Source organism: Abramis brama (assembly GCF_963993115.1).
Source record: "Abramis brama genome assembly, chromosome: 25".
Lineage (NCBI taxonomy): Eukaryota > Metazoa > Chordata > Actinopteri > Cypriniformes > Leuciscidae > Abramis > Abramis brama.
The window spans coordinates 7,708,393-7,727,234 of NC_139987.1; the positions used below are offsets into that span (position 1 = coordinate 7,708,393).

The 18,842-nt window shown below is 37.7% G+C and overlaps 2 protein-coding genes and 1 long non-coding RNA gene across 5 annotated transcripts; 1 reads left to right on the forward strand and 2 right to left on the reverse strand.

The window, feature by feature from the left end:
• Positions 1–2,182: 2,182 nt before the first annotated feature.
• On the reverse strand, positions 2,183–6,537 carry LOC311076944 (fish-egg lectin-like). Of its 2 annotated transcripts, none has more exons than XM_084105452.1 (6): positions 6,516–6,537; positions 3,565–5,252; positions 3,205–3,432; positions 2,876–3,087; positions 2,556–2,680; positions 2,183–2,457 (listed from the first exon to the last, which is right to left on the reverse strand). In XM_084105452.1, the coding sequence occupies exons 2-6, from the start codon at positions 3,638–3,640 to the stop codon at positions 2,313–2,315; spliced, it is 786 nt and encodes a 261-aa protein (XP_083961578.1). In that variant the 5' UTR covers positions 3,641–5,252; positions 6,516–6,537; the 3' UTR covers positions 2,183–2,312. The 2 variants fall into 2 exon arrangements, with proteins under 2 accessions (XP_083961578.1, XP_083961577.1); XM_084105451.1 differs by having other exon boundaries at positions 2,193–2,457; positions 6,432–6,516.
• A 2,897-nt stretch (positions 6,538–9,434) lies between these two features.
• On the reverse strand, positions 9,435–11,635 carry LOC311075976 (fish-egg lectin-like). Of its 2 annotated transcripts, XM_084103727.1 has the most exons (6): positions 11,514–11,635; positions 11,361–11,422; positions 10,994–11,221; positions 10,338–10,549; positions 9,814–9,941; positions 9,435–9,710 (listed from the first exon to the last, which is right to left on the reverse strand). In XM_084103727.1, the coding sequence occupies exons 2-6, from the start codon at positions 11,416–11,418 to the stop codon at positions 9,566–9,568; spliced, it is 771 nt and encodes a 256-aa protein (XP_083959853.1). In that variant the 5' UTR covers positions 11,419–11,422; positions 11,514–11,635; the 3' UTR covers positions 9,435–9,565. The 2 variants fall into 2 exon arrangements, with proteins under 2 accessions (XP_083959853.1, XP_083959852.1); XM_084103726.1 differs by having other exon boundaries at positions 9,441–9,710; positions 11,361–11,555.
• A 2,318-nt stretch (positions 11,636–13,953) lies between these two features.
• Positions 13,954–14,868, forward strand: LOC311075998. Its single transcript, XR_014604605.1, has 3 exons — positions 13,954–14,066; positions 14,144–14,208; positions 14,380–14,868. It is a non-coding gene; the product is annotated as an uncharacterized lncRNA (long non-coding RNA).
• Positions 14,869–18,842: the final 3,974 nt, after the last annotated feature.

Sequence of the window (18,842 nt, forward strand, 5' to 3'; positions counted from 1 at the left end):
GATTCTGACGCCTTCGTTTTGTTTCTTGATTTTTACAAAGCATTCGACACAATCGAACACCCCTTTTTAATACAAGCCATCAAGGCATTTGGTTTTGGAAGCCCTTTCATCGACATTGTAAGCATGTTCTACAAAGATATAAATAGTTCTGTTATAATTAATCAAAATACTTCTCCACGATTTCAGATTAATAGGGGGGTCAGGCAGGGGTGCAACATTTCTCCCTTTTTATTTATCTTAGTAACCGAACTACTAGCTATACACTTAGTAAAGGAAGTACATTTTGAAGGAATAAAGATTTTTGGAAAAGAAATAAAGATCTCACAGCTGGCGGACGACACCACCATTTTTTTGAACAACAAGGACCAGTTGAGCATTGTCTTTGAACTGGTGGAGAAATTCTCTTCTGCGTCTGGTTTAAGGCTTAATTGATCCAAGTGTGAGCTGTTGCCACTTCATTGTTGTAGTGACTCTGCTATTGATAACATTCCAGTTAAACAGAATGTAAAATATTTAGGTATACATGTATGTAAAAATATTATAGTTAGACAGAACTTAAATTTTTCAAATAGGATACAGAAAACCAAATTAATATTCAACTGCTGGCTACAAAGAGACTTGTCCGTCTTAGGTTGAGTATTACTCTCCAAGGCAGAAGGCCTTTCTCGCTTTGTTTACCCTTCTTTGTCTCTATTTGTAAAGGACTCAACTGCTTATCAAGTCAACAAGACTTTTAGATTTCATTTGGAAGAACAAGTCTCATAGGCTTAAAAAGAATGTTCTCTCTAACCCTACAGAAAAGGGAGGTCTAGAGATTTTGGATTTTATAGATGTGGTCAACACATTCAAAATTAATTGGTTAAAAAGGTGCATTCGAAATCCTGATTCTATTTTTTTCTTTATTCCGAACTTTATTTTTAATAAGCTGGGTGGGCTCTCGTTTCTTCTAAAGTGTAATTTTCTACCAAATAAACTACCTATCAAACTGTCCAACTTCCATCAACAGCCCCTCTTGGCCTGGAAATTATCCTTCAATCACAACTTCTCACTTCTCACCACACAAATCTCTCCTTTGGAGCAACAGCGACATTCTTATTAGGAATAAATCAGTATTCTTCCCTAAGTGGTTCGATAGAGGAATAAACCATGTACTCTGCCTATTTGATGATTCTGGCACCATGCTCTCTTATGAACAGTTTATGGAAGCTCATGATTTCCCAATACCTTTTAAAGATTTTAAATCTATCACTGATGCCATCCCTATCAGAATCAGACAATTAATTAAAAATCATCTGAGCTATGGAAACAAAGATATCAGACAGCTTTCACTTATGTTGGATGGTGTAGAACTGTCTGATAAAAAAATGTAACAAGCATATTCGCCGACATTTGCAAAAGAGTAACTCCATTGCTCCAAGGGGGATGTTTTATTGGAATTCCTTAATAAGTGAAATAAATTGGAAAAAAAACATGGTTGATTCCTCACAAATACTGTATCTCTAATAAAGCTAAAGAGGTCCACTTTAAACTTTTACATAACATTTACCCTACAAATTGTTATGCTGCTAAGTTTCTAGACATTGACACATGCTGCAGCTTTTGTAAACAGGACACTGAAACCATTCCTCATTTATTTTTTAATTGTCCAGTTACCAAAAGGTTTTGGGAAGATTTGGGTACTCACTTTCTCCAATCTCAAAATATAACTCACTCATTCACCCTGAAAGATATTATGTTACTTTTGTTTCCCACAAGATGGCACCCTGTGAAGGACGAGGCCAGGCCTGGACTTTTATGTTAGTTTTATTATATGCGGCAGCCGTCCGTGAGCTGCAGCTGCCTTTAATTTTGTATTTGTTTATTTTATTAAGTCTTTAAATGTTCACCAGTTTCCACAACAACGAACTGTGTTACAGCCATTGAGATACAAATTGCTACATTTGTGTATAAATTGTTACAGATATAGAAACAAATGAAGTTAAACAGATGAATGTTTGCTCTGTTGAAGCTGCACAAACACAAAGTTGAATCCTTAGATCCTTCACTAATAACTTCTGGCAACTTTTAAAATGTGTGATAAACTATAGACAAAAACATGTCTTCTAATCAGACATAAGAAATAAAATGCTTTTTCTCAGTTGGAGAACCACTGAACAAAATGATACACAAAAGAAACATTGATAATATGCTATCATAATGCTTTATTGATTCAAGAGAAGAGATTAATCAAACTCTTAGATTTGTTAATGACTGATTACTTTGAGGTTTCTGTTAATGACTGAGCTCCTGTTGCTGCAGTGACTCATAACAGACTATAAAGTACATTTACGGATGGAGCCGTCAACACAGACGACCCACAATAATCCCAGGTCAAAGCTGACATGCTTGTGGTTATTGGGACAGGCAACCATCGGGATCCAGTCTGTGCCAGCGGGGTTGGATCGAGTGACACCAGTTCTGCAAAATCATAATTTCTTTAATGTAGCATTTGATTTATATCAGAAAGTTAATTTGACTTTTGTTCATACAATGTTTAATATGAAGGGTCTATTTACCTTTGGTATAAGTTCCCTTGAGAGTTGACACCAAAGACACTGCCATCAGTTGCTACTTCAATCATGGACAGAAGTCCAGGAATATTCACAAAGCCGGACCCAGAACAGGAATTACTAGACACATCCTGCACCAGACCCAAAGAGACACAAACCAGTCAACCATAATAAAGTCACATGAAGTAACTGCCTTTGCTGCTTCCACACCAGTTTTTTTAGTCATGTCAGAAAGTCAAACGTGTGTGTGCCAGGTCTAGTTTGTTAAAAACCTGGTGCATTTAAACTTGAACTCATGCCCTTGTATTTTAACATTATGACATTACCTTCAAGATGAAGATTTGGTCAGCACTGTTCACTCCCCAACAGCTGTACGGGCCACAGCTGAAATACTTCAGCTTTCCACTAATTGAAACCCAAGGGGTACTGCTGGATGGCCATTTGTTATTAGCATCCATATTTAAGCAGAAGATGTCATCATTCACATTGACACCTGAAATGATCTGATCACCTCCAGCATCCACCTGTTTGAGAAGGCCTAACAGTACAATCAACAGGTTGGATGAAAGACTATTTTAAGAATAATAAGATAATGTCTTAAAACAAATTAATGACTGATTAAGCATGTAGTGGTTTCTGTAGTTTCTCTTTTCACCTGGAATCTGCACAAAGCTGCCACCCTGCACCTTGTAGATCTTGTCAGCTGCATCCACCCCGAGCAGACCAGCAGGACCAACACTGAAGTGCTTTAGAGACGTGCAAATCTTTCTGAAGGCATTAATATTTAGGACAAACGCTTCATTTTGATCGTTCACTCCAACCACTAAACCATATCCAGCATCTATCTGCTTCAGGGAGCCACTCATCACTTCACAGTTTAAAGCTGTGAAAAAACAGAGCAAACTGATTACAAATAGACACATATTACTGAATTACATACAATACTGTTAAATAAAACACCAAATTTTTTAAATTTAAAATATACTGATGTTACCAAATCACATTAGTAGCTTACCCAGAGTGGGAAGGAACTGGCAGCTGAAGAGAAGCAGGATGCTCTGAAAAACCTTCATTGCTCTGTTCATTACCATAAATCATTTATATAAGGGAATTCAATATGAGTAAGGATAAAACATAATGAATATTAAATTAACATTAATTAAACGAAAACAACCTTCTCTTGGTAGACCAGAATTCAGCAGTCAGTGTGGATTCTTCTCTTCTGCAATACAAGTACTAGAAATTTGCATTCAATGTTGACAAATGCTGTTGAGGGGTCATTTAAATAGCCGAAATATGTTGCCTGATTAGACTGGGGGCTGATATGTTGCCTGATTATGCCGTTTGTTTCTATAGTTACACATTGCAGTCACCTGCACCTAGTTTAGTTCCTTTGTTTGCCCAGTGTATTTATACCCCCAGCTTAGTTCAATCTCTTGTAGGTTCTTGTTTGGACATGCAAACCGGCTCAATCGGCCCAATGGAGGCATCCGGTCAGTGGGTGTAGGTATTTGCGTGTTACTGTCTTTCCTCGTGGCAAAGTATTTTGATTAAATGAAATACATTTTCTCATATGCATTAACTCGTTATTTCATCTGACTCCATAAATGAAAAGGTATTAATGATATATGTTCATTATTAAATGTGAGTGAATGTTTGACTATTCTTTTTAACTCTTTCCTGAAAATGTTACAGTTCGTTAGAATAAAAATCAAATGTTTACAATTCATTAGGTGAGGTAAATGTATATATGTAAATAATGGCAATTTCATAATCAGTTCAAAAATAATAGATACAAAACATCAAATGCTCTGGAATAAAGAGAGAAGATGCAAACCTTGACATTAGGATATGCATGAATGGCCATGAGCCTTTTGCTGCATTTCATTATATAGCCAGAAACTTCTTTCACATGGAAACATCTGCTAACAATGGCAATTTGCATTCAGAGTTTACACCTTTTGGGAACAGAATGCCATTTGCCTGGAAGACACACCCTCTTTTGTGTACAAGTTATTCCTAAAACTCTTAATAACTTATTACCTTTTGGTTTACTTCTTTGGGAATGAGACATTTCAAATGATAACAAACATGTATAATACAGTCTGATAATTATTCACATCAAACCATATCGATTTTTGGGTGAATTTCAGGTGATCTCAGCATGAAAGAGAGAGAGTGGGGGAAGTGGGAAAGACATGTAGATTAGGATGATTCTGAGGTGAGACTTGCGTCTTGAATGGTGATGCTACCTTCACGAGAGAGAGTTCAAATGTTCTTCACCGTCTGTTAGGGAGGCAGAAGAGGAAAAGGACGTCTACCCCGTTCCAGCCATGGACCCCAAGCCAGAGCACACTCCCGCTATGGAGCCAGAGCCAGAGCCAGCCACCATGTCCATCCCAGAGCCTGAGCCAGTCACCATTTCCATCCCCTAGAGCCTACCGCCAGATCCATCCGGGCCCGATCCATCCGGGCCCAGTCCATCCCAGAACCAGGAACGGATTACTGTCTGATTGATTTGTAGTCTGCAGATCCATGTCTCACCCTTTTCTTCACCCTCGAAATCTCTCCTTCTCTGCCGGTCCTGTCCGACTGTATGGACTATGCGCTTCTGCCCAGAGTCCTTCCTCCTCCAGTGGTCAAGCTCTCCAGCTCTCCGGCTCCACCTCAGGCTTCTCCACTAAGTCCACAAAGGTTTTGAGGCTGCAACACAAAATGAAAAATGTACACTGATGCTAAGTGCACTCTAAAAAAGATGATTCTTTAAAGGTTCTTTACACGTAGTAACAGTTCTATTTAGAACTGTATCGTCCTGAAGAAGCCTTTACATGATGAAATTAATGGTTCTTTGTGTTCGAGTTTAGGGTTCTTTATTCCCGCCTTTTTGTTTTTCAAATCTGTAACTGTCAGTCACCTCATTACTGATGTTCTGGAGCTCAGCTACAACTACACTGACTGTCAACATACTCTCAAGAGGTAAATGATTTCTTTCTTAAAATGTCTATGAATTATAACTTTAAATAATAGTTATAACTTTTATAACTTTAACAATCATGTCTTTTTCTCTTTTTAGTTTAACTGAACATGTAAGTGTTAGCAGGGTCATTCTACAGAAACGTCCACTTTTGGTATGGCAAGATGTCTTAAAATTGATTTCTTTTTCTAACATTTAAACTTACACCACATTATTAGATTACCCTTTGACTTTATGAATATGCATAAATTACAGCTTAATGATTTTTTTTTTTTTTTTTGTACATTTATTTAAAGACCGCATGTACCATTTTTTTGTCACTGGTGTTACCCTACTTCTTTGGCAATATTAAAGGTTTTTATGAAATATTATTTAATTTTTTTTTTCAGCACATGTAGACAGAGTTAGCGAAAAATAATAATAACGCAACAAATAAGGAGATTGTTTTATTTATTTTAATCAGGTTTGTTAAAAGTGTGCTTGAATGAGGTTAGTTCATCTGTGCTACCATCTATTTGCTATAACAATGAAAATATTTGAAAACCAGTTAAAATCAATCCTTTAAATCTTAACTTTTGAGTGTAGCAGAATAAAATGGATGTAACATTATTACTGTCACATGTGACATTGCATTTAATGTGACAGAAAAAAAGACAGTAACACCAGTGACACAATAAAGTTTATCTATAAATGGGAGTCACTGGTGTTACTGGTGTTACCCATAAGAAAGGTGACACCAGTGACAGTAACACCAGTGACAATTTTCATGAAAAATTAATTTTACAAAATGGCTGCTGCAAGGTAACAAACCACATGTTGTCAATCATGGTATACTAACTAAATTAAGTAGTTTAATCCATTTGTATTCTAGTTTTTTTACAATTACCTAACAGTAAAGTAGGTCATACCAGTGACTTCAACTAAAAGCTTCATATGAAATCATGAGATAAATGAGAAGATTTCTGCTAACTGAACAGAGACAGTGGATCTACCATGGGCTTTTCTTCATAGATATTCAGGAACTGGAAGAGGGAAGAGGGAAGTCAAGTGATGTCATCAGTGTGATTTTTATTTCAAAATAAGACATTTTTGTTTAACGGTAACACCAGTCACACAACTCCAGGGGACCACTACTTTCATTATAAATTTTATAATATTTATTCTGCATTTTTTTTATATATATCATTTACATAATATATTTGATAGTTATGTATACATTATTGTATTTTAAATGGTGTAAAAATCTGTTATTGACCTCAAAATATAGCATTTTCCCTCTGGACATGACTGTGGGGACGAGCACTTCTGTGGTGCTTGAAATTCTATATAATTAATAAAAATCAAATATTGCCACATTGATGGCTCAAGAGGGTGTAATTGTTCAAATAACATATTGTTTTATTTTAAAATGTAAAAAAATTGTAACCCTAAAGTGTTTTTTAAGTGTAATATTTCTGTAAAGGCTAGGGACAGAAAAATGGACATTTTCATAGAATGACCCAGCAGCTCTGTTTAGTTAAGGATACGCATCTTCTCTTCTCTAAAGCAGGGTGGTTAAAGCCTCTGTATTCATCCAGATTGTTGGTAGCAGTTCTGAATACATCCAAGTCAGTACAGTCCAAGCATGCCTGAACAATTTCAACAGCTTCTCTGGTCCACTACTTTGATGTCTTAACAAGCGGTTTGGAGAGTCTTCATTTCTGTCTGTATGCAGGGATCAAATGGACCATGACGTGATCAGACCGTCCTAATGCAGCTCGTGACACAGCGTAATAATAAGCTCTAGCCTCTACTTACTGTAGTATAACAGTGATCCACAATGTTTTCCTCTCTGGTCGGGCATATAATAGATTGTTTATATCAAGCACAATTATAAAGGAGTCCAAGTATGTGCAGGGCATTGACGAATAAGGTTTAAAAAAAAAAAAAAAAAAATTGCATTTGTTTAGTTAGGGTCAGTCATTTTGAAAGTTGTAATCAAACAGCTTTTTAAAAAAAAAACGTATTTTAAATTTCAGAATTTTGCAAATGTTAAAGCTGCCGTCGGCAACATTTTTTTTATCATATTCAGTGAAATTGACACTATAATCCGACAGAACAACATAAATAAGGTGGTTTTAGAAAAAAACCCGAGCTTCTAACTCCACCTGGAGCATGTAATTTGTTTTGCAAAAATGTCAATCACAGGTCGTGCACACGCCACAGATCCCCCTCCTCCCTCGCGCACGTTACAATATCACATGCACACGACACGCCTGAAGATTGTACGAAGCGTGATAGCGGAGAGAAATTCTACTAACAAGCTTCCAATTCCTCGTTTATTGCTATCTATGGATAGATTAGCCAGGGAAGCCTACCTCTGAGTCCATGGTGTTGATCGATGCTGAAGAGATGGACAGGTTCACAGAAAATCAGGTACACACGCATGACGCACTGACGAGCACAACCTCGATGGGAGGGTGCTCGCTGGTAGTGGGGGAGGGGCATGAGAGTTGTAAACGTTCAAAATTTTGGCTAAGTCGACCCAATCTGCCAGACTTGCCGACTGCAGCTTTAATTCTTTGGTATTTTGTTAGTTTGTTAAACATTTTTAAAAAATTGTTAAATGTTGTAATTTGTTAACATTTTTGTTAAAAAGTCAATTTGGTAACTCTGTACTGTATATGTATGTGACAAATAAGGTTTTCAACACCACAGAATGATGTTGTGAAGCCGTAATCTTCCACTGCTTTTACTTTGGTTTAGTCTAATAACATTTGCTGATTGTGTACAACTGAGAATTAAGAAATATTTTCACTTTGTCACCTGCTTCCGCGCTTCCCCTGCCTTTAAGATTAAACAAATATCAAATATTTATGAAAAATTAAAAAAAATGATGAAGCCATTGTGTCGACCAGGACGAGGCAGAGGGTCGTGAGAGAACGGCACAAGGCCGGTGGCGGGATTACTGATGAGCGACGCACCGGTCTTGTATCTCTCACAGAGGAGCAGAAGCATAAAAGGAAGAGCAATGACAGTGAAGGACGAGAGAGGTCAGGCCTGGACTTTTGTTAGTTTTATTATATGCGGCAGCAGTCATCCGTGAGGTGCAGCTGCCTTTACTTTTGTATTTATTTTATTAATAAAAGTCTTTAAATGTTCACTGGTTCCCACCTCAACGAACTGTGTTACAGCCATTAATATACAAATTGTTACATTAGTGTATGTATATAGAAATTGTGACAGATATAGAAACAAAGTGGGAGAGAGGCTGCACTATGCTTTAATATATTTTTTATAGAGGCTTGGTATATTTTTAACTTAAACACATGTATCCCAAATGGGATGAATGAAGATCTGTCACGAAGTTGTTTCTTATAAATGGAACACACAAATGTGTATTGTATGTTAAATTTAATATGTATAACAATTGTCATCTTTCATTAATGGACTGTTTGAAACATTAGTGACTGGATATCACTTTAACATTTTTGGCTTGTGTTTATGAGTGTGGACATACAAGATTGGCTACATTGTTGCACACTGAAGGCACGTGCCGAAACACGTCTGTGCAAATAAATACATTTAAGCATAGTGCGGCCTCTCTCCCACTTTATGTATTCTAATTATCTAGGCCAGCACTCTTAAAGTTGACAAGTACACATTGAGTGAAGCCTGCTCCTATCCACATTTACAGATATAGAAACAAATGAAGTTAAACAGATGAATGTTTGCTCTGTTGAAGCTACACAAACACAAGTTTCTAGTCTGAATCCTTAGATCCTTCACTAACAACTTCCTGCAACTTTTAAAAGTATGATGAACTATAGAAATTAGACAAAAACATGTTTTCTAATCTAAACATAAGAAACAAAATGCTTTTCTCAGTTGGAGAACCACTGAACAAAATGATACACAAGAAATACTAAGGTGCCATCAATGCTTTTTATTGATTCAAGAGAGGAGAGATTAATCAAACTTTAGATTTGTTAATGATGACTGATTACTTTGAGGTTTCTGTTAATGATTGAGCTCCTCTGTTGCTGCAGTGACTCATAACAGACTATAAAGTACATTTACGGATGGAGCCGTCAACACAGACGACCCACAGAAATCCCAGGTCAAAGCTCACATGCTTGTGGTTATTGGGACAGGCAACCATCGGGATCCAGTCTGTGCCAGCAGGGTTGGATCGAGTGACACCAGTTCTGCAAAATCATAATTTCTTTAAATGTAGCATTTGATTTATATCAGAAAATAAATCACTTTTGTTAATACAATGTTTATTAATATGATGAAGGTTCTGTTCACCTTTGGTATAAGTTCCCTTGAGAATTGACACCAAAGACACTGCCATCAGTTGCTACTTCAATCATGGACAGAAGTCCAGGAATATTCACAAATTTGCCGGACCCGGAACAGGAATTACTAGACACATCCTGCACCAGACCCAAAGAGACAAACCAGTCAACCATAATGAAGTCACATGAAATAACTGCATTTGCTGCTTCCACACCAGTTTCTTTCTTTAGTTATGTCAGAAAAAAAACAGCTGGGTGTTGAGGTTTTGTGCTCGGCTGCATGCGAAAACCTCACAACACCCACCCCCTGTCGGTGACTGGTTGGAACACACTTTATTTTGGTTTTGAGTGGTTGGTGAAAGCAATTGTTTATGTGTGCAGATCTCAGAGCCCAGGCTGCCTACAGAGACGTGGTTTTGACGGCATGCTTATGGGACAGGCAGCTAACGGATCGTTAGGAAAGATTAGATGAATGTGATCATTTATGTTTGGGCCTGAAAATCACTGATACACTTAACATTATGACATTACTACCTTCAAGATGAAGATTTGGTCAGCGCGGTTCACTCCCCAACAGCTGTACGGGCCACAACTGTAATACTTCAGCTTTCCACTAATTGAAACCCAAGGAGTACTGCTGGATGGCCATTTGTTATTAGCATCCATATTTAAGCAGAAGATGTCATCATTCACATTGACACCTGAAATGATCTGATCACCTCCAGCATCCACCTGTTTGAGAAGGCCTAACAGTACAATCAACAGGTTGGATGAAAGATTAATTTAAAGGGATAGTTCACCCAAAAATTAAAATTCTGTCATCATTTACTCACCCTCGAATTGTTTCAAACCTGTATGAATTTCTTTTTTCTGCTGAACACAAGATGATTTTTGAAAAATGTCGGTAACCAAAGTTGATGGACCCCATTGACTTCCATAGTAGGAAAAAAAAAAAAGATACTATGGAAGTCAATGGGGTCCATCAACTGTTTGGTTAACGACATTTCAAAATATCTTCTTTTGTGTTCAGCAGAAAAAAGAAAATCATACAGGTTTGAAACAATTGAGGGTGAGTAAATGACAGAATTTTCATTTTTGGGCAAACTATCCCTTTAAGAAGAACTATAAGATAATGTCTTAAAACAAATTAATGACTGATTAAGCATGTATTGGTTTCTGTAATTTTTCACCTGGAATCTGCACAAAGCTGCTACTCTGCACCTTGTAGATCTTGTCAGCTGTATCCACCCCGAGCAGACCAGCAGGACCAACACTGAAGTGCTTTAGAGACGTGCCAGTCTTTCTGAAGGCATTAATATTTAGGACAAACGCTTCATTTTGATCGTTCACTCCAACCACTAAACCAGATCCAGCATCTATCTGCTTCAGGGAACCACTCATCACTTCACAGTTTAAAGCTGTGAAAACATGGAGCAAAATGAGTACAAATAGACACTCACAAATGAATTACATACTGTTAAATAAAACACCAACAATTTTTTTTTTTTTAAATGGATTTATAATATATTGATGTTATCAAATCACATTATAGCTTACCCAGAGTGGGAAGGAACTGGCAGCTGAAGAAAAGCAGGACGCTCTGAAAAACCTTCATTTCTCTGTTCAAAGCCATAAATCATTTATATAAGGGAGTTCAATATGAGCAATGATAAAACATAATGAATATTAAATTAACTAAATGAAGACAACCTTCTCTTGATAGACCAGAATTCAGTAGTCAGTGTGGATTCTTCTCTTCTGCAATACAAGTACTAGAAATTTGCATCCAATGTTGACAAATGCTGTTGAGGGATCATTTAAATAGCTGAAATATGTTGCCTGATTAGACTGGGGGCTGATATGTTGCCTGATTATGCCGTTTGTTAGTTACATATTGCAGTCACCTGCACCTAGTTTAGTTCCTTTGTTTGCCCAGTGTATTTATACCCCCAGCTTAGTTCAATTTCTTGTAGGTTCTCGTTTGGACATGCAAACCCGGCTCAATCGGCCCAATGGAGGCATCCGGTCAGCGGGTGAAGGTTTTTGCGCGTTACCGTCTTTCCTCGTGGCAAAGTATTTTGATTAAATGAAATACATTTTCTCATATGCATTAACTCGTTATTTCATCTGACTCCATAAATGAAAAGGTATTAATGATATATGTTCATCATTAAATGTGAGCGAATGTTTGACTGTTCTTTTTTAACTCTTTCCTGAAAATGTCACAGTTCATTAGAATAAAAATCAAATGTTTACAATTCATTATGTCAGGTAAATGTATAATGCCAATTTCATAATCAGTTCAAAGATAATAGATACAAAACATCAAATGCTCTGGAATAAAGAGAGAAGATGCAAACCTTGACATTAGGATATGCATGAATGGCCCTGAGCCTTTTGCTGCATTTCATTATATAGACAGAAACTTCTTTCACATGGAAACATCTGCTAACAATGGCAATTTGCATTCAGAGTTTACACCGTTTGGGAACAGAATGCCATTTGCCTGGAAGACACACCCTCTTTTGTGTACAAGTTATCCCTAAAACTCTTAATAACTTATTACCTTTTGGTTTACTTCTTTGGGAATGAGACATTTCAAATGATAACAAACATGTATAATAAAGTATGATAATTATTCATATCAAACCATATCGATTTTTGGGTGAATTTCAGGTGATCTCAGCATGAAAGAGAGAGAGTGGGGGAAGTGGGAAAGACATGTAGATTAGGATGATTCTGAGGTGAGACTTGCGTCTCGGATGGTGATGCTACCTTCACGAGAGAGAGTTCAAATGTTCAGCCAGCAGCTATATCACCCTGTAGGCCCAAGACTGGTTGCCCACTGAAGCTAAGCAGGGTTGAGCCTGGTTAGTACCTGGATGGGAGACCTCCTGAGAAAACCAGGTTGCTGCTGGAAGAGGTGTTAGTGAGGCCAGTAGGGGGTGCTCACCCTGTGGTCTGTGTGGGTCCTAACACCCCAGTGTAGTGATGGGGACACTATACTGTCAATGAGCACCGTCCTTCGGATGAGACGTTAAACCGAGGTCCTGACTCTCTGTGGTCATTAAAAAATCCCAGGATGTCCTTTGAAAAGAGTAGGGGTGTAACCCCGGCATCCTGGCCAAATTTGCCCCTTGGCCTCTGTCCATCATGGCCTCCTAATCATCCCCATATACTGATTGGCTTCATCACTCTGTCTCCTCTCCACTAGTAAGCTGGTGTGTGGTGGGCGTTCTGGCGCAATATGGCTGCCGTCGCATCATCCAGGTGGATGCTGCACATTGGTGGTGGTTGAGGAGATTCCCCCTTCCATGTAAAGCGCTTTGAGTACCTAGAAAAGCGCTATATAAATGTAACGAATTATTATTATTATTTAATTTCCTTTGTTCTCTCAGAGAGTAGCCCTCTCTTCCAGTTCTTCCAGTTCTTCCAGTCTTACAGCTATCACCCTTCACCGTCTGTTAGGGAGGCAGAAGAGGAAAAGGACGTCTGCCCCGTGCCAGCCACGGACCCCAAGCCAGAGCACACTCCCGCTATGGAGCCAGAGCCAGCCACCATGTCCATCCCGGAGCCTGAGCCAGTCACCATTTCCGTCCCCTAGAGCCTACCGCCAGATCCATCCCGGAGTCAGTGCTTGTGGCCCAGTCCATCCCAGAACCAGGAACGGATTACTGTCTGATTGATTTGTAGTCTGCAGATCCATGTCTCACCCTTTTCTTCACCCTCGAAATCTCTCCCTTCTCTGCCGGTCCTGTCCGACTATATGGACTATCCGCTTCTGCCCAGAGTCCTTCCTCCTCCAGTGGTCAAGCTCTCCAGCTCTCCGACTCCACCTCAGGCTTCTCCACTAAGTCCACAAAGGTTTTCGCGGCTGCAACACAAAATGAAAAAAGTACACTGATGCTAAGTGCACTCTAAAAAAAGATGATTCTTTAAAGGTTCTTTATACGTAGTAACAGTTCTATTTAGAACTGCATCGTCCTGAAGAAGCAGGGTGGTTAAACCCTCTGTGTATTAATCCAGATTGTTGGAAGCAGTTCTGAATACATCCCAGTCAGTACAGTCCAAGTGTAATGGGGGAGGACTACAAATTGGATGGACTACAAATCCCATGAATTAAGACACTATAAAGGGAAACCAAACTGTTTAGACTTCCTCTTTGTGGTACCATGTGGCAAACAGGAAAAGCTGTTTGGTGTCTTTCAAGGCTGTGTAATAGCAGATGAAAAACCAAGTTGATTATAGAACTGAAGTGGGAAGGTAAGGGTTGTTGTGATTTATGAGACCATAGTGAGTTTGTCTAGTTTTAATATGTTTGTATTTGTTTTCTGTTTTAGTGTTCTTATGGGAATGGTGTTGATTGGTGCCTCAGAGAATTAAGCAGATATATTTGAGAATGCAGGTACTGATATTAATTGAATTATTTAATAGGGAGATTTGGTTTTAAGTTTTATTTTATTTTATATTTGTAAATTGTGTTTTATGTTTTAATGGTTATAAGGTTTTATTTAATCCTTGTAAATATTTTATAGGGCAATCATCAATGTGTATTCTTTCTTTGTTTTCTTTACAGATGATGCATGATTGCCGTTTACTTTATTGAAAGCATTGGTGGCTTAATGGGTGTCTGAAGAGATGACTTTAATGTTGAATTGGGTCTTGTGTATGGAAGTGGCAAAGGGATTGATTTAATTTGTGAAATTGTCTTTGTTTGTTTTTTGTTTGGTTTTGTTTTATTTTGTTTTTGTTTTGTTTGTTGTGGACCTACAACTGATGGTGGGGTTCCCATTTTCTTGTATGTGATTTACTCTGTAAGGTTTTGGGAACAGATGGTAGTGCTTTGATTTACTTTACACTTGTGGAGTTTGGAGTGAAAGTGTGTTTATTGAACTTGTGAGTGTGCACATAGTTTCAGAGCAATTTCCATTGGATAGGATTGGGAACCCTGTTGTCTGTAACGGTTACAATTTTGTTTGTTTTTTTATTCTCTTTGCCATCTCTGATTGCCCCATGTGCTTTTTTGTGAATCTTGTATAATAAACTGTTATATTTTGCAACAAAACACACTGTGGTTGTGGCCCTTTCTGAGTTCTCCTCATCCCTTGTGAGATGATGGGGTTACACAAGTATGCCTGAACTTCTTCAACAGCTTCTCTGGTCCACTACTTCGAAGTCTTCACAAGCGGTTTGGAGAGTCTTTATTTCTGTCTGTATGCAGGGATCAAATGGACCATGACGTGATCAGACCGTCCTAATGCAGCTCGTGACAGCGTAATAATAAGCTCTAGCCTCTACTTACAGTAGTATAACAGTGATCCACAATGTTTTCATCTCTGGTCGGGCATTTAATAGATTGTTTGTATCAAGCACAATTATAAAGGAGACCGAGTATGTGCGGGTTATTGACGAATAAGGTTTTTAAAAGTGTTAAAAAAAATTGCATTTGTTTAGTTAGGGTCAGTCATTTTGAAAGTTGTAATCAATCTTTTTTTTTTTTTTTTTAATTTTTATTTATATTTTTCACAGAACAAAACAAAAAGAACATTATCTGAGACAAGTGATAAAATAAATATAATACAGAGAAAAATAATAATAAATACAAATATTCTGTATATATGTATATTGCGGCACCTAATATGCATGTTCACATCTCAACAAACATGATACAATAATATTCAGCCATAAAATTATATAAAATGTATAATGTATATATATGAAAATCTTAAAAAAAAAATAAAAAAAAATAATAAATAATAAAAAACAACAATTAATTTATAGATTTAAATATTCTTTAACCATGTGCCATCTCTGATTAAAAAGGTCAGCTTTCAATTGTAATGATGCAGTCATTTTTTCCATCATATAAATCTGTTTTAGTCTCTGTTTCTATTCAGTTACAGTTGGTGATTTCACAGACTTCCAATTAGCCGTAATGTTTTTTTTGGCAATTAGTAGTAATACACGTAAAATATATCTTTGGTCAGCATTGAAAACATCAACTGATATAACACCCAATAAGAAATAACTTACATTTGAGGGAACTTCTCTTTTTACAATTTTCTCCATTTCTTCTTTAATATTTTTCCAATACGCAAGGAGTACTGGACAGTCCCAAAATATATGTGTATGGTCACCTGTTTTACCACATTGTCGCAGCATAAAGCTGCAGAGGGGTCTTTTACAAAATTTGAAATAACCAGAGGAGTATGAAAATAACGTATTATAATTTTCCAGTCAAATTCCTTCCACTGTTGACTATTAATTCCCTTATGGCACCTATAACAGTTTATCCCATAACTCATCCTCTATTACTGTATTAGCTTCTATTTCCCACTTTTCCTTAATATTGTAAGTGTTTCCAACCATGTCTATTAAAGGTCCCATGACATGAAATTTTCACTTTCAGGTTTTTTAACATTAATATGAGTTCCCCTAGCCTGTATATGGTCCCCAAGTTTCTAGAAATTTCAATCGGTGTAAATCGAGCTTTTGCTATCTTTCTCTGCCTTTGAGAAAATGGAGGCTCATACGCGCTGATCTTGAATCTCCTCCTTATGACGTCATAAGGAGGAAATGTTACCTCCCCTTTCTCTGCTTTGCCCGCCCAGAGAATATTTTCCGCCCATGAGAAAATGCGCTAGGAAGTAGGAACGCGCGTGCGCGATTTTAGTTTTTCCACGAGAGATATCATGGCTTTTGAGCGAGCGAAGCATAACAATTCCTCAATAATTGGATGTACAAATGAACACCCAAGGGTCAATACAGAGCTGGGCTTGCTGAACGTCTGAAACTAAAGTCTGGATCACTCTCTTTGGCTCAGCTACACACCTCGGACAAGTAAGTCAACTAATGATATATAAGTGTGTTGCTTTACTGTTTATGGTTACCTAGACTGTTACACGTAGAATGTGGCTGTAACATTAGCTATGCAGTTTATGTGTGTGAATACACACACTGTAATGCGAGTGTTGCACACTTCTTTGTTATTTGGATAGCCGTTTTCCTGTTGGTTATATGGCGCGCGATATCGCATTTCAAGATCGCAGAGCTTGATGTAATTGTAATAAGATAAATACAGACGTTACAGATCTCTCATGAAAAGGCAACAGTAGGTTAGAGTTAGCTACATGATAATAACTGTAAACCATCCGAATAAAGTACCGTATCCAGACATAATATTTTAAACTAACCATTCGGAAACGTCCTGCTGGAGCCGCTGAGTTGCAACTTCTTCATCCGTTGCTTCTCCATCCAGATCAGATTCTGGGTCAAACTGAAATGCTTGAAAGACTGCGTGTCTTCGTGCCATTGCTATATCCAACGTAAACATGCACGCCATGGTACCGTTGCGCAAGATGGTCAAGGCCACACCCACCCTCCACCTTGCGCCGCCTTTCTCCTCCTCATTATCATTTAAGGCTATACAGACACCGAAACGGCCCGTCTGAAGGAAGCTCATTCTGGGACTGGCTTGTAGTGGCTATAATTCTGCACCGAGGCTGAATTTTTGGAAAGAGATTTCAGATACAGTACTAGGGACCACTTAGGCCTATATTAAAGCCTACAAAAAGTAGCATGTCATGGGACCTTTAACAATCTTTTATAAAGATGAGAAACATGTTTACCAACAGGGAGGCGTTTTTCTGAAATTGTGATAAAATATTGTTCTATGCCATTTGGGATTTTGCCAATTCTCTCTTTTTCCTTATGGTTTGTAATGTAATGCCTAATTTGCAAATATCTATAAAAATCACTCGAGGGAAGATCAAATTGTTCCTGAAGTTGTGAGAAAGACTTTAAGTGTGTTTCTTCAAAGAGCTGATTAAAAATAAAGAGGCCTTTAACTGACCATCTCCTAAAACCATGGTCGCACATTGAAGGTGGAAAATCTACATTACCCACTATGGGCATAGCTCGAGAAATTGTTCCAACATCCTTAAGCATTTTCTTTACTTCTGCCCATACCTTTATTGTATGTTTTATCCATTCATTTTCAATCTTCATTTTATTGACATGTTTTAGATCCATAAAGGGTAGGGCAGACAGTTGTGCACCCTTAACTTTCCCTTGCTCTATTTGAGTCCACTTTGCTTCCTCATCTCCACTGATCCAAGTCACAATTGCTGCTAGTTGAGCTGCCCAATAATAAAATTGTATATTTGGCAAAGCCAAACCTCCTTTATTTTTAGCCAGATGAAGTGTTTTAAGTTTAATTCTGGGTCTTTTGTGTTGCCATATAAATTGAGAAATTAATTTGTTTAACATATTAAAAGTGGAAATTGGAACTCTTATGGGCAACGATTGGAATAAAAATAGGAAACGTGGGAGCAGGTTCATCCTTACGGTCTCAACTCTGCCAAACAAAGATAAAGGAAGAACTTCCCAATGAACTAGATCACTCCTATTTGATTAATTAGCTTATTATAGTTTGCCTCAATAAGTCTTGTAGTTTCAGGTGTGATAATAATCCCCAAGTACCTAAATCCTTGTTTAGACCAGTGAAATGACACCATCTCGTTTAGTTGTTTAGGCCATATTCCTGATATCATCATTGCCTCTGATTTATTTTGATTAATTTTGTAACCAGAAATGTCTCCATAATCTTTTAGGCATTGCATTAGTCGAGGTATTGAAGTAAGGGGATGTTTTAACTCTCCCCCCACCATCCTCAACCCCCTCAATCTGGACATCCTGTCTTATTGCCTCCGCTAGAGGCTCGATACTGAGAGCAAATAGAATGGGTGAGAGAGAATCACCTTGTCTTACGCCTCTCTCTATATCAAAAAAGTCAGAGCAATGTCCGTTAACTCTAATTTTTTATTTGGGTTTCTTGTACAACAGCCGAAACCAAAAGGTAAATTTTTTACTGAAGCCCATCTCAATTAATGTTTGTTCTAAAAATTGCCAATCTACCCGATCAAATGCTTTCTCAGCATCTAAGCTGAGAAGCATTGACATTTGAGTACCCTTTGCCATGAGTGACTGCAGGTTTAATGCTCTCCTTATATTATTTGTTCCTTAGCGGCCTGAAATGAA